The sequence below is a fragment of the Camelina sativa genome, chromosome 15 (assembly GCF_000633955.1).
Source record: "Camelina sativa cultivar DH55 chromosome 15, Cs, whole genome shotgun sequence".
Lineage (NCBI taxonomy): Eukaryota > Viridiplantae > Streptophyta > Magnoliopsida > Brassicales > Brassicaceae > Camelina > Camelina sativa.
Window position 1 is genome coordinate 16952545 of NC_025699.1, and position 15813 is coordinate 16968357.

The 15813-nt window shown below is 33.4% G+C and overlaps 2 protein-coding genes across 6 annotated transcripts; both read right to left on the reverse strand.

Moving 5' to 3' along the window:
• LOC104747014 (protein CONTINUOUS VASCULAR RING 1) lies at positions 1016-3456 on the reverse strand. Its single transcript, XM_010468574.2, has 7 exons — positions 3154-3456; positions 2456-2508; positions 2233-2342; positions 1863-2030; positions 1670-1767; positions 1463-1589; positions 1016-1356 (listed from the first exon to the last, which is right to left on the reverse strand). The coding sequence occupies exons 1-7, from the start codon at positions 3292-3294 to the stop codon at positions 1265-1267; spliced, it is 789 nt and encodes a 262-aa protein (XP_010466876.1). The 5' UTR covers positions 3295-3456; the 3' UTR covers positions 1016-1264.
• On the reverse strand, positions 4970-7968 carry LOC104747015 (protein PLASTID MOVEMENT IMPAIRED 2-like). 5 transcript variants are annotated; one of them, XM_010468579.2, is made up of 5 exons: positions 7467-7968; positions 7092-7179; positions 5924-7010; positions 5640-5755; positions 4970-5450 (listed from the first exon to the last, which is right to left on the reverse strand). In XM_010468579.2, exons 2-4 carry the CDS (start codon positions 7122-7124, stop codon positions 5742-5744), a joined length of 1134 nt encoding a protein of 377 aa, XP_010466881.1. In that variant the 5' UTR covers positions 7125-7179; positions 7467-7968; the 3' UTR covers positions 4970-5450; positions 5640-5741. The 5 variants fall into 5 exon arrangements, with proteins under 5 accessions (XP_010466881.1, XP_010466880.1, XP_010466878.1 ...); XM_010468578.2 differs by having other exon boundaries at positions 4972-5299; XM_010468576.1 differs by lacking the exons at positions 4970-5450; positions 5640-5755 and having other exon boundaries at positions 5759-7010; positions 7467-7701; positions 7865-7968.

Genomic DNA, 15813 nt, shown 5'->3' on the forward strand with positions numbered 1-15813 from the left:
TAGGAGCGAAAGACTGTGCTGAAGATATTAATCATAGTATTATCATCTGAACTATGCGTTATCAATCATCACTTGACCCCTCTTTGCTCTAATTCTCACATCAGTCTAATCAAAAAGAAAAAACAAACTAAATCGGATTTGGATTAAAACAAAAGAAAAGGCCTCATAGAGAAGATTAGGTTTATCAACACGGATTAATTAAGACATATGCTTGTCGATAATCATTTAAATCACTGGCCACTATTCCCTAATAAGAAGATCAACCAAAACAAGAAACAAGAAACAAAAAACTAAATCGGATTTGAAATTCGATGAACTTAGGCCTCATAGAGAAGATTAGATTTATCAACAAGGATTAATTCAGACATATGCTTGTCAATTTTTTGATTAAATCATTGGCCAAACAAAATCGATTTATATAAAAGAAAAACATTGAAAACAAAGAAGAAGAATGGACTCAGAATATGGGTGGTGATATAACAGAGTGGTCGGCAAATAGGCCTTTACGGCCGTTTTTACGACGAACGAGACCTTAATATCAATCGTCACTGTCCATTAAAAAACCCTAACCTAAACTCATACAGAGGAAGAATGATGAAAAACCAAAACCAAAAATAACCACAGAGAGGAGCTTAATCGGCGGAGATCTAAAGAAACCCTAAAGAAGTTGTAGTTGTTGAATGGTTTACTTTCTCACGCTATTTATACAGAAAAATATATTGGTAGCTAGGGTTTTTGGCTCCTTTCACAAGCGTTTTTATACTAGAAACAACGTGTAGTGCGACACGAATATCTTTAAACTACACGCTGTTTCAAAGTCTAAAACAATATTTTTTAGGGGCCCATCAGCCCGTCTCAAACAATGTTTACGAAACTAATTACAAAATTAACAGAATCGTTTTATATTGAATTTTAAAATTTGTCTATTTATTGAAAAAAAGTGTACAGTATATATGTAAAATTTATTAGCTGATGAATCTCCATAAGATGCTTTGTGAATGAAAATTAAAATGGATTGGGTCTAAATCAATTATATTACACAGCTTAATAGGGTAACAAGAGAGTCTAAGACATTTAAGACACCAACAGTGTTAACACAACGAACTTCTAAAACCACTATTGTTGTCTTGTCTAATGAATGATTCAACATCAAATGTGAAACTTAACTGAATCAGAATCCAACACGAAAGAAGAAGACAATGTAAACAGGCAAATTTGAGAAACCATTTCTTTCTGCCAAAAACTAATTTTGTTTCTTTTTTTTTTAGTTTCTACTTCTACTTCTCTCTGTAGGCGTTCTCATATCAAGCGTTGACAAAACCTGTGGCATCGACATTCCTCCCGACACAACAATCTCTGCAGATAAAAATAAAACACATCGTAAAGATCAGAAGATCGAATCAAAACTCTTCCAACATTTTCTAATATAAAATCAGTTGATTGATCTTCTTCCTTCCTTTACCTATGCCTTCTCTTACTGAAAGATTTGGTCTGATCACATCTTTTGTATTAACAAGGAATATATCCCCAATGTAAAGGTGATTTGTTGGCACATATACACAGCAAAGCTCCTCCTCATCTGCGTAAGTCTGCAATGGTTTTAAGGCGTTTTAGGTTTTGTTAAATACCTTCATTTCCAGAAGGAAGGTTACGGTTTCTTCTAACTGACCTGGAGAACAACAGTCGATGTAATGAACCCAATTGCGTATTCACCAATACGTGGATGCCTTATAATGGCGACTTCTTTGAAAGCCTGGGTGTTTTGATCTGCAATATAATGGTGACAAGTTGTAGAATTTAGACTCAACCAAAAATAACCGAACCAGAGATTCAAAGAAGAAAAAAGAGAGCAACATAGGTACCTGGTGATATGGCAGTGCTGATTTGCTTAGAGGCATTGTAGATGTGACGAACAAATGGCATTCGCTTGATAAACCACTCTCCCAAATTTAGAACCGATGTACCCAACCATGAAGACATGAACACCCCAACTAAGAAGATAAATGTAATGGACGTGATAAAACCAAGTCCTGGAAGGAAAATTTACAAAAAGAAACTGACATCAAACACTATCTTCTACATTCTCTTCCAATTGTAGAACCAAATGATTTTGGTGTTTTCTATATTCCCCCAAAGAAGTTCTTCAAGATAACATAGAGTTACTTCGTGGTTGCCAATGAACAGACAATTCTTTTACTAGAAAGAGATATAGAAGGACTTGAAGAAGCTTACCAAATATATCAATTCCGAGATGAGTATATATCGGAGAGAAAAATCCATCCACGAAATGAATAAACCACCAAGTCACGTAGAAAGTAATTGCCATTGGAAGCAAGATTACACTGCACGATTTAGGATAGTCAGAATATACAGGACTACTGGTGGAACAAGTAATAAGACACTAGCTTAGGGAAAACAAATAGAAGACTAAGCAAGAAAGACAGAAGCTTCATACCATCCGGTCATGAACTTCTTTGACGCCCAGCTTCTGATCAACTTGTAAAATGTCTAAAGAGTAAAGATAAAGCAATTCTCAGTCAGGAAACACATCAAGCCTGAACTGCAGATAAACAAGATTTCACTTTTTTCTGTATTGCACTAAATTTCTAAGTTCATTGGTATCAGTAACCATCCAGGAAAAAACTAGAAGTTTAAGGAGACTAAAATAGAGCAACCTCAAAACAGATCAACCTAAGCTAACTCTCTCTCGCATCACCAAAATAAATTCCCCAAGCTCTCAGCCAAATCGTTAACTACAACAGCGACCCTGCGATTGACCAATTACAATAAAAAACACTCTACTCAACACAAAAAAAAAAAAAAAATCAATTGAAAATTGAAGTAATTTGCTTGGCTTGTTCATTGGAATCACTGATCAATTAACAAGCTAAACAGAGCAATCTCAAAACTCAGATCAAGCTCAGCTAACTTTGTCAAATTCTCGAAACCAAAGTCCGTAATTTATCAACTACGATTATAATTCAATCAGAAACCCAACAAAAACCCAATTGAAATTTGAGTAATTTTGACAATCGAAAACCCTAAATCGCAGAACAACGAACATCACACAATTCATAACCTACAAAACCCTAGAGACGTACGTAACTCTAAAATCGCGAGGGGGAATTAAAAAAAGGTGATAACAATAATAACCTCTTGACCAGAAGAAGAAGACGAAGAAGAAGAAGAGGGTTTAGGCGTAGAATCATGATCATCTTCGCCGGAATGAGCAACTGGAATCAGAAGCTCACGATCTCTATTAGCCATGACGATCCCAGGTTTCGCGTCGCCCATAAACAGCGAGAAACCAAAATTGAAAACCCAGAAATTTACAAGAGAGAGATGGAGAAGGAAGAAGAGATCAACAATGGAAGAAAGGTCAAAAGATTCAACAGAGGAAGAAGCTGACTCCTTAATTCGACGGTGAGTTGTTTCCAGTCTGTTTCGGAAACTTTGTTATTATTAATTTTTATATATATATATATTTTTTTTTGTTTTAAATAAAATTTGGTTACTAGTATTTCATATGAAACAACAAAAAAAAACTTATATATATATATATACTAGCATTTGATCCGCGCTACGCGCGGAAGTTTGATGAGATTGTTTTTATTTTGGTTGTTTTGTTAGTTTGTTATTTTGTTTATTTTTTTACCTCTTTCCATGTGGTTATGTTGTTCGTATATTGTTCTTTGTTCTTTGTTGGTTTTTTCGGGTTTTTTTTTTCAAGTTTGTATTATGTTGTATATTTTAGAAATTCAAAAATATATTTAAATCATGATGATCTTTTTTTGTATTCATAAAATATAGAATTAGAAGTTAAGTTTTGTATAGTTATTGTTTATTTTCTTGCTTTAGTCGTTAGTTCTAGTTTATTAATAGTCTATTATTAATATTATACTATTATGATTCATTCTAATTAGATTATGTTTTAGTTTTATTTACTTTGATTTGTGTTTTTTTTTCTTTCTGTTATACGAAAAGGTTATACCAAATTTGTGGTCGGCTCGGCTATGCCCGGTATAATTCTAACATTTTCTATTTCTAGAATTAATTATTTTTCATTAATTTTCTTTTACAATCATGTGACCTTGTGTATTAACATTTTGACAAAAATAACCTAAAGTATGTGGTACCATGTATTTGTGTATAATTTTTTCCTTTTGCAACTAATACTTTTGAAAATTATATACCTCATGTAAGTTATTTGTAGTATTTTAAGTTTAACTTGTAATGAATTGTAATACCAGTATTATAAATTAATTTTATTTTTATAAAGTATATTAGTTTCATTTTCCCACTTCTGTAGTTCTCTCTATTTCATTTATTTATTATTTTACACCATATCAAGTCTTTTTGTATAAAGTTTTACGTTACTATTGTTACAAAATTTTTGCTAGCCACTATCTTTGAATTATAATTGTTACACTTGTTAGATCATGATTATAATATGCATAATAAAATGTTAAATCTCTCTGAGCTTTCAGACAATATCTTTGAATTACATATCTTTCAGCGTAAACTCACTTACTATCTTATTACATCTCTGTGAACTTTCTTTTGTATTGTCAATCTCTTCGAAATGTGTTGCCAACATTCCTTATCATCTCTTGGCGATTGGGATCGACTCTTTTCATTATCCATTCTCTACTGTTGATCACCATACATTACCTATCATATAGAATTTGTTTTACAAAATTGATAATAAATATATGTATGCAACAAAGGTTAGAATGAGTTGTTTATCAAAAAAGTGAGCATATGTCGCTATTGATTGCATTGTAGGAATGCATATCAATACTCACTTTTATATATTTTTGTGTGTAAAATTTGTAGCTTTGATCATTATAGCTACACCATATCGAAATTCCTTTTTGACCACAACTCCCATCTGTGGTCGTGAAATCTTTAGCATGAATACACTTCTAGCTTTGATATAGTTTACTCAAAATCTATTGTTATTTACTTATCTCCTTTTTTTTACATCAATCTCCGTTTCCTATTTTATTGGCCCAACTTTATTTTTCCAGCCGTAAAGGACAGTTAAAAGACATTGGTAAAGAGAGAGAGGGAAGATAGAGGCTGACGTTATTGATGCTTAATTCCTTTTATTTTTGTTTTATTCTGATGAGCGATGATTTCTCACTCACCACCATCTGCTTGTCCTCTCGATTCTTCAGAGCACAATCTTAGTTTGTGTGTATATATTCTCAGAAGTCAGACCATCTGGTAAAAAAAATCACATGCTTGCTCGCTGCCTATGTTTTACCCCATCCCTTGATCACATATAAATAGTGCACTGCAACATTGATAATGAATGAAAACTAATATTAAACAACATCTATATGTGAATATATTTTTGAATGAGTTTGCCAGAGCATTTGCGCATGAAACGACACAACAAATACAATAATTGATCCAACTCCGCAAGGCATCCATGGAATTTTACTCTGCATTTTTTGCTTGAATATATTAATATTAGGATAGGATCAACAAAAAATCATTTACCTTGAACTTTTCACATGTTTGACGAAGATATGATAGACAATATTATAAACATTAGAAAGGNCTTGAACTTTTCACATGTTTGACGAAGATACGATAGACAATATTATAAACATTAGAAAGGAAGTACTTACGATAAACTTTCATAATGACTATATCACCACCTCTCATCCTTTTTCTTTGTTAAACCCCACAGAGCGACGAAAATCCTCTTTTTTCTTTTCTTTTAAAGTGATTCATGCGGAGAAGCCTATGAACAAACCAATATACATAAATACAATAAAATTCAAAACAATAAACCGGTTACAAGCTATGCATTACAATTACAAACGATGTGAAACTTTAAAATGCAAGCAAAACAAAACTCAGTTACGGCAGCAAGATAGCTAAACTTCTCATTGTTCTAAAGAGGACTTACGCCTTTTCCTGCTAAAAAATTTAACCAAGCTTGGAACTTTTTTCTTCTTCTTGATTACAAAGAATGTTGGAGTCGCTCTGTTCCCTGATGAGTATCTTCTCGACTTCCCTCCTTGAACCGGTGTGAACTTCCCGCTCAGCCTTACCGATTTTCTTACCGGTCTAGGAGAGTTGATCAAGCCTTTGTCTCCTGAGTTCTCTTTGTGACTTTGAAGCAATTTTCTTATAGGTTTAGGAGACCTGATCACGCCATAGTCTTCTGACTTCTGCTTTAACTTTTGAATCTCATTTTGGACTAGTCTCTTTATCGATAGCAACCTATGCATCCTGAACGATGCCCTTTCTTCTTCCACCATTGTTTTCCCACTCACTCTCTTTAAAGATTCCATCCTTAACAAAATCGCGTTAGTGCTAGCCTTGAGTGCTTCAACCCACGCCAATGCAGCTTCCACTTTCTTCTCTGCAGTTTCTTTCGCGTGACAAGCTTGTCCACTCAAATACTCGTACTCAAATCTTGAGATTGTGATGGTTGAACTTCTCAGCGATTCCATTTCCCCAGTTTTCATTGTCTTCTCTGCCATAGACTCGAGCTTCTCGAGAGCTAAAGCCTCTGCGTGCTTAGCTTTCTCAAGCTCATCTAACTTTGAAAGCAACTCTTTCTCCTTTTCACCAATTCCTATTTCGGTTTTATGTACCTCACTCTTGATGACCGTTGCTTCTTCTTTAAGCTCAAACTCCTCTTTCTTTGCAGCTTCTTTATCATTCTTTAGCTTCTCAAATGAAGTAGTTAAATTGTCAGCAAGAGAGCTGATTCTTTCTTCAGCTGCAGATACTGCTTCTAATTGATCATTCGCAATAAGAAGCTTCGAATTGAGTCTCTCAATCACTACATCATCCTTTTGTATCGTCTTCTCAAACCGTGTTGTTTCTTGTTTGGCTTCACCGTGTAGTATCATTCCTCTGAACTTTCCTCTCCACTGAAGACGGAAGAAACAACCTCTTATGTTTCTATACAAAGCCCCATCACGCAGAGCGTGTTCGAATTTGGGAAGGTGGGTGACGTCAATGGAGCCTTGCATCAAAGTAGACTGCAAAAGAGGGAAATAAAAAACAAAATGGTAAGTAAATATTTCAGAATGAATGAAGGGGAGAATGGAGAATGAGGGCACCTTTTCGTCAATCAGAAGGAAATCAACCCCCATGAGTTGTCCGCCTTTTTAACGTTTCGAGCAGGCCAGAAACGGAGGATCCCACGCTCTGCAACATTGTGCAACTCATCATCAGTCACAGTGATACTATCATACCTAAAAAAAAACTATGAAAAATCATGGAATTATAATGTCTCTTCACCAACACGAAGCAATTCATCGAACAGTTTCGGTTCATCGAAAATCTCAAATTGAGATTTGCAATTTCTAAATTCTCCATAAATCTCATAAGAAGAGAAGCTTAAAAATCAGTTCCACATGCATCAACGAATCATCCAGTCCACAAAATCTCAAATTACACAAAAGTAAAGGAAGATACAGAATTAGTGTAAGTACCTGTAGCGAGGATCGAAGGGAGAGACGATGAAGCAACAAAGCTTAATATGACGGTTTGAACGACCGCGGCTCCGACTCCGAGCGGCAGAAGAAGACCTTTGCTGAAACTGTAATGACTCATTGTCCCTTCTCTCGATAAATGTTCGGCCGCCACATCTTCCGTCTCCAAAATAACTCCACCGTTGTTCTTCTCCGGCCAAAACCACTCCATCTTCTTCTTCTTCTTCTTCTTATCCTTCTCCATACCGATCGATGAAGGAAAAAAGAAAAAAGAGAGAGATCTGAGATTTACGATACATAAGAGAGATCAAGTGGAAAGCATTCTATAGGAATTCAAGTAACACAGGAAAGTAGTGGGACTTCAATTGAAAGAGAGAACATTGAAAGAATGGAATTACAGTTTCAAAGGAAAACAAAACGATAGAGATGGAAGTGAGGAAGGCTGAAGAAGACGGGTCGGTTGAGGTCGCACAAAGCGGACGGTGACGTTGACCTTCGTGAAAAAGAGTTTTATTTGCAGAACATACTATACATCGAATAATAATATATTGGGCCCTGAAAGAAACAAAAAACTGGGCTTTCAAAGACATAAATTCATACGAATATGGGCTGTGCCGAAAATTTGAGTTTATTAAACAGAGAGAATTGCTGACGTGGCTGCACAAGAAGAAAGGAAAAGGTAACTTTATATATATAGATAGATGTCTCTAATCTAATCATTTAATTTATTACTAGAGAGCAATTATCAAATTTGTGAGAATCTGGCTGCATAAAAGAACTTTATTATATATTTCACTCTTCATTATTGTTTATTTTAATTTGTTGTGATTTTATATGTTTTTGGATTAAGGTGTTTTAGGTAATTTCATTATTTGTTGACAAAAAACAAATGGTAAGGTGGACTTTGGACTAAAACAATAGTAGTATGAACTTCTTCCAGTCATTCACAATCACATGGATAATGACATAGTGTGCAATCAAAACCGGTAACATCTTTGAATATTTTTAGAATAAAACATAATTGGCTTTGTCACAAATAATGTAAGTTTCAAACATTAAGAATATTGTTATAGAATTAGTGTGAGTATACATCACCTGCACAAGTTTCCCTCCTTCATGCAATCCATCACAACAAGTGTCCCTCCTTATGCAATACATGTGACACTTGTTTACTTGACTCACCACTTGTCACCAACATCTCTATGCATGTCTTTGTCTCCTCCCTCTATAAATAAGATCTATGTACAAGAGAATGTGCAATAGAGAGAAGTCTTATTATTTCTCTAAGTTTCTCTCTAGCTTCTCTCTAAAATACATACACTCATCTCTCTAGATCTCTTCTCTGTTGATTCTTCTCATAATAAAGTACTTGTTACCTCCAACCTCATAATATAGTTCACAACACGTTATCAGCTGTCTTTACCGCTGGAGCTTTTACGAGGTAAGTAAGTTTATATTGTTCAATTATGTTTATAGAACATAATTATTATAGACATCATGAAATTGTGTCTTTTCCGGATTGATCGTCATAAGTTGTAGGCGTTCCCTCCTCTACGATCAAATCTATAGCTAAATCATATCCGGATAGATTGTTAGATATATGGTAGGCTCTGCCTCCTTCACGATCAAATAAAAGCTATGTCTTTTCCAGATAGACAGAACGTTATATATGGTAGGCTTTGCCTCCTTTACGATTATATATAAAGTTATATAATATTTGGATTGATCATTTGATATAGTAGGCTTTGTCCTTCCATCACGATCTAACAAAAGGCTATGTCCTTTCTAGAAAGATCGGTTTTGTCTTCTATACGATCAAATATAAGGCTATGTCATTTCCGGATTGATCGTTATACATATAGAGGTTCTGCCTCATTCGTGATCAAATAAAAAGCTTTGTCTTTTCCGGCTTGATCGTTATATATGATAGGCTCTGCTACTCTACGATCAAAAAAAAGTTATGTCTATTAAATTCTTATATACAAGGCTATAGCTCTTATTTTATTTTCTGCATTTATATGTTTGTTTATTTAATTTTGTTTATTCGTAAAAAAAATAACTATATGTGTTATATGAGATTTAAAGACAATGAAATGTCTTTAAAATCAAAAATATATTTCTCTTATGAGAATATATGAAGCACATGTCAGTATATCATAGACAGTGCAAACATAATTGGAAGGTCTAGATGAGTTAGTCCCTCGACTTCCAAAGACATCAGATTCATAATTATCGATGTCTAGTGTTCTCCAAAGTGAAAAAAACTCATGGAGTTTTAATGACATTTTGTCTTAATAAAATTATTATGTTGAGACTATAAATAAATATGGTATCGCATGTTCAACCGTATTGGAGACACGCATGTTTATATAATTATATCATGCAAAAATAAAGATGGCAAAATGATAGTAAATATGAAATTCTCTAATGCTTCAAGCATAGCTTTACCGGTCAAGCCATCCCGGTCAATCAATGATATTAAAAATCATTATGAATTTATTTAGAGAAACAAAAGTTGTTTTAAAAGTATTGCATGCCTCAATGAGGTTATAAGCATTACACTTCATTCATATTTTAGGTAACATCTAATTAATGTTGAATTTATTTAAGTTTATTTAAATTCATTTAAATTTCTATTTATTGTTTTATGGAGTCGATGGTTATATACCTCCTCCTTAATTTTGTAGTAGGCTATGCCTCCAGAATCATATAGTGTTAGCCCATTCACCATCCTTTTGGATTAACAAGGTCATTGTATATATATGATGGTTTGATTTCTTTAATAAATCCCAAATTAAACCCTAAATATAACCGATTTAAAAAGAAGATTTGGTCAAAGGTGAATGGACATAAAAGTCATCATCTTGAGAAGGGGTAATACTAATCTCACATCTTATAATGATCTAAGATAATAGACATAACTGAAATCGGTATGTTGTTGATCCTAATGTGGGATTCAGTACGAGATGAATGAACTCCAAGAGTTATCATCTCAAGGGGGAGAATTAAAGGAATCCCACATCGACAATAAGTCGATAAACTTTGGTGAATTTGACACCCCATAGCGATATAACTATGGTGAAGTCATATCCTATAGTTTATCACATATATATGTCGCATATGATAAAGTGGAACATCAATAATGTTCACTCTTGAAATGAGCTATAATGAATCGTTCATAGCGCAACCCATAGAGATTGCAGAACGGTTCTTGGTGATTTAATCTCCATGTCAAAACATGGAACATGCAGTTTTGCATGTAGTCAATATTATATATGAGACCAACAATTTAAATAGAAATATTTCTCCCATGTTATGTATTCATGGTTGGAGATCAAATATTTTTCATTTTGAATCTTATGGGTGTGTGATATATATATTTTAAAATGCTCCTCTACACCGCATAAAAATATCATCCAAAGAGGATGAAATATATAGATGCGGGAGATGAGTCTCCGCTCTAATAATAGAGAGCCATCTTATAAAAGATGTGCGTATTGCAAGATTTGCATATCATCAAGTTGGATGATAAAAGTTCCTCTTCATTATGGGAGAATCATTGAATAGTTTGAATCTTTGAACAAATGAATACAATGAATATGAACTTGAAAGTTCAAAAGATCACTATTCATAATATATATTACAAATCAAATGCAAAAACGCTGAAGGATGAGATTTCATATAATTATTGATCCTCACATAAATAAATATGAACATGAAGTTCTAAGAAATCTCACATCCTATCTAAAAATGCTCCAATAAAAACATGTCTCTGACGGATGACATATTAAGTCTATGACACATAAGAAACGTGATAGACTACTTTGGTTCCTAAGATAATTAAAATCCTCGAAAAAGGAGCAAATTAAAAAGAGAATTATATTCTCAAAAGAGGAGCAAATGAACTCATAAAGAGGAGGAGATAGACTCTTTAAGAAGAGCTAATAGACTCCCAGAGAGGAGCACATAGACTCCTAAAGAGGAGCAAGATACTCCTCAAGAGGAGTAAATAAACCGATTGATATGGTTAATAATGAAATTTTGGTACCTGAATAAAATCATTTATATAATGATTAAAGAGATCTCGATTAACCATGTCATTACGGGAAATATGGAACCAAAGACATAATGTCGACAAAAAAAATATTATATCGTCAATGTGATTTATGAGGATCATAAATCTCCGCTCTGTGAAAGTATAGAGATATATATTGGCCAATAAAGAGGTAATCAAATCTATATAAAATCGTATGAAAACGAGTAATTTTTGGACTAGTGGTCAAAACATCAAAAGGGTATAATGATATAACAAAATGGTGTGTCGCGCCATGTCTTGTTAAAATACCTTATCAAACAAAATGGATGCTATATTAATGACTTGAAATATGCCTCATGGGATGCTTGAAGAGCTAATCCCAAAAGATATATGATATCATAATTATGTTCTCGAGAACTCATTGATAATCATCAAAACCCTTAAAGGGTTATTTTGAATAAAAGATCTTGTAAACATCTTTTGAAATAGATGTTATATAAATCATTTCGAAAAGAAGTCAAATATATATATATATATATATATTTAGGGTCATATAAGCATTTATATATTTTATGAATTGTGCATAGCATTTTCTACTAATCTCTTTGCAGCGTATAACTCATTCTCTATGAGTACATTTTGAGATCAATTAAAACGTATCTTCTATTGTAAAGGTATGATTAAATTGGGCTTAATATATTTTAGAAACCTCGAGTTTGGCCTAGTTGTTTTTGCAGATGGAAGATTTATATCGGATCTATATATAAAGATATATCGCAAAACAACGACTTAAGGACGTTTTAGTGACAGACTTTGGTCGTCGTTTATTCAAGTCATGCCAAAATAATTGCGCTTCATATGCTATATCAAGAATCCATAATGGCTCAGATGATGCTCGAACGTCAACCAATAGTTACCTGCCGAAGACGGGAGCCTCGTAACATGTTGGCAAAGAACTTTGCACTGAGGGTTCGATCAGCATCAACTAGTTAATGCTTGTTGAGACTCATTAGCAAGAAGCAACTGAAAGGCAACAACTCTGTTTGAAGACTCTGTTGCATATGTCCCCCAAATCAAAGGAAGCTACACCAAGAGCGACAAAAGAAGACATATTCCTCTCTTAAACTCAGGAATTCGAGAAGAATAAAAAGTTGATAGCCAGTCCATCAACTCAAGTAACAATGTAGCAGAGTTACTTACAAAGGCGGAGAATATGATGATTCGTGTGGCTTCACTCTTTTTCCCTTATCATGGTTTTTATCCCACTGGGTTTTTCCTTGACAAGGTTTTTAACGAGGCAGCAAATAATACGCAAAAGATCGACCTCGATGGAGAATGTCAATGATGAAGGGGGGAGATTGCATCACTATCCGTTGGGAACTATAAAGCATGTTTACAAAGGTGTTTCTTACATCAACATTCCGAAAGCATATCCAGAGTATTGGAATGCGGCATCTACAAGATCTATGAAGATTTTTCGAGGGGGAGTTTACAATACTGTACTCTTTTTTCCTTGTCATGGTTTTTATCCCACTGGGTTTTTCCATGATGAGGTTTTTAATGAGGCAGTGTGTAACTCATCACTGGCGATAGATACTCAAGGGGGAGTGTTATAGAATTAGTGTGAGTATCCATCACCTGCACAAGTTTCCCTCCTTCATGCAATCCATCACAACAAGTGTCCCTCCTCATGCAATGCATGTGACACTTGTTTACTTGACTCACCACTTGTCACCGGCATCTCTATGCATGTCTTTGTCTCCTCCCTCTATAAATAAGATCTATGTACAAGAGAATGTGCAATAGAGAGAAGTCTTATTATTTCTCTAAGTTTCTCTCTAGCTTCTCTCTAAAATACATACACTCATCTCTCTAGATCTCTTCTCTGTTGATTCTCCTCATAATAAAGTACTTGTTACCTCCAACCTCATAATATAGTTCACAACAAATATATATATATATATATATATATATATATATATATATATAATAGCAAACCCATTTTTGAAGGTCAACTCTAATCTAAATGGATGAAATTGTTTATATTATCTCATCTAACGGTTTAGATTATTAATGATCCCAATGTTGCAAGCTTTTTTTTCTCCAATAATCGTGTTTCTTCGTCGTACCCCTATCTTTTAAAATAGCACATATTAATTTTTACACATTTTTGTTTCACACCTCTTTGTTTCCACGTCTTTTTGTTTTTATATACAGACTTTTATGAACTTTGAAAAAAGTTTTTATTTTTTGAGTATTATATTATTAATGATCTCAAAAGCTGCAATGTTTTGATCCAACAATTGTATTTCTTCCGTGTACCCCTAGCTTTCAATGTTTGCAATTGTTAGTTTTCACACCTTTTTGTCTCACACATTTCTGTTTCACACCTCTTTGTTTTCACAACTTTTTGTTCTTATATATATACAGATTTTGATGAACTTTGAAAAAAAAATGTTATATGAGTATTATTTACGATCTCACCCTTTGTTAATGATCTCAAAAGTTGCAAAGTTTCGATCCAACAATTGTATTTCTTCGTCTTACCCCTAACTTTCAATGTTTGCACTTATTAGTTTTCACACCTTTCTGTTTCACACATTTTTGTTTCACACCTCTTTATTTTCGCACCTCTTTGTTTATATATATATATATATACAGATTTTTATGAACTTTGAAAAAAAAAATTATTCTTTGAGTATTATATTATTAATGATTTCACCATTTGTTAATGATCTCAAAAGTTGCATAAGTTTCAATCCTACACTTGTGTTTCTTCGTCGCACCTCCATCTTTCAGTGTTAACACTCGTTAGTTTTCACACTTTTTTGTTTATATAAAGTTGCAATGTTTTGATCCAACAATTGTATTTCTTCGCCGTACCCTTAGCTTTCAATGTTTGCACTTGTTAGTTTTCGCACATTTTTGTTTCACATCTCTTTGTTTTCACACCTTTTTGATAATATATATATATATACAGATTTTTTATGGACTTTGAAAAGAGTTTTTGTTTTTTGAGTATTATTATGATCTCACCATTTGTTAATGATCTCAAAAGTTGCAAAGTTTCGATCTAACAATTGTGTTTCTTTGTCGCACCCCCAACTTTCCATGTAGGTACCCGTTAGTTTTCACATATTTTTGTTTTACACCTCTTTATGTATATAAAGTTGCAATGTTTTAATCCAACAATTGTGTTTCTTCGTCGTATCCCTAGCTTTCAATGTTTGCACTTGTTAGTTTTCATACCTTTCTGTTTCACACATTTTTGTTTCACACCTCTTTGTTTTCACACCTCTTTGTTTTTATATATATACAGATTTTTATGAAATTTGAAAAAAAATTTGCTCTTTGAGTTTTATAAATGATCTCACCCTTTGCTAATGATCTCAAAAGTTGCAAACTTTCGATCCAACAATTATGTTTCTTCGTCGCACCCCCAGATTTCCATGTTGGCACCTATTAGTTTACACACTGTTTTATTTTACACTTCTTTGTTTATATAAAGTTGTAATATTTTAATCCAACAATTGTGTTTCTTCGTCGTACCCCCAGCTTTCAATGTTTGCACTTGTTAGTTTTCGCACCTTTTTGATTCACACCTCTTTGTTCACACATTTTTGTTTTACACCTCTTTGTTTATATAAAGTTGCAATTTTTTGATCAAACAATTGTGTTTCTTCGTCGTACCCCTAGATTTCAATGTTTGCACTTGTTAGTTTTCACACCTTTTTGTTTCACACATTTTTGTTTCACACCTCTTTGTTTTCACACCTCTTTGTTTTTATATATACACAGATTTTTATGAACTTTGAAAAAAAACATTGTTCTTTGAGTTTTATGAATGATCTCACCCTTTGTAAATGATCTCAAAAGTTGCAAATTTTCGTTCCAACAATTGTGTTTCTTCGTCGCCCCCTAACTTTCCATGTTGACACCCGTTAGTTTTCACATGTTTTACACCTCTTTGTTTATATAAAGTTAAAATCTTTTGATCCACCAATTGTGTTTCTACGTCATACCCCTAGCTTTCAAAGTTTGCACTTGTTAGTTTTCACACATTTTTGTTTCACATCTCTTTGTTTTCACACCTTTTTGTTTTTATATATATACCGATTTTTTATGGACTTTGAAAAGTTTTTTTGTATTTTCAGTATTATCAATGATCTCACCTCTTTGTTTTCACTCCTCTTTGTTTTTATATATATACAGATTTTTATGAACTTTGAAAAGAAATTTTGTTCTTTGATTATTATTAATGATCTTACCCTTTGTTAATGGTCTCAAAAGTGGCAAAGTTTTGATCCAACA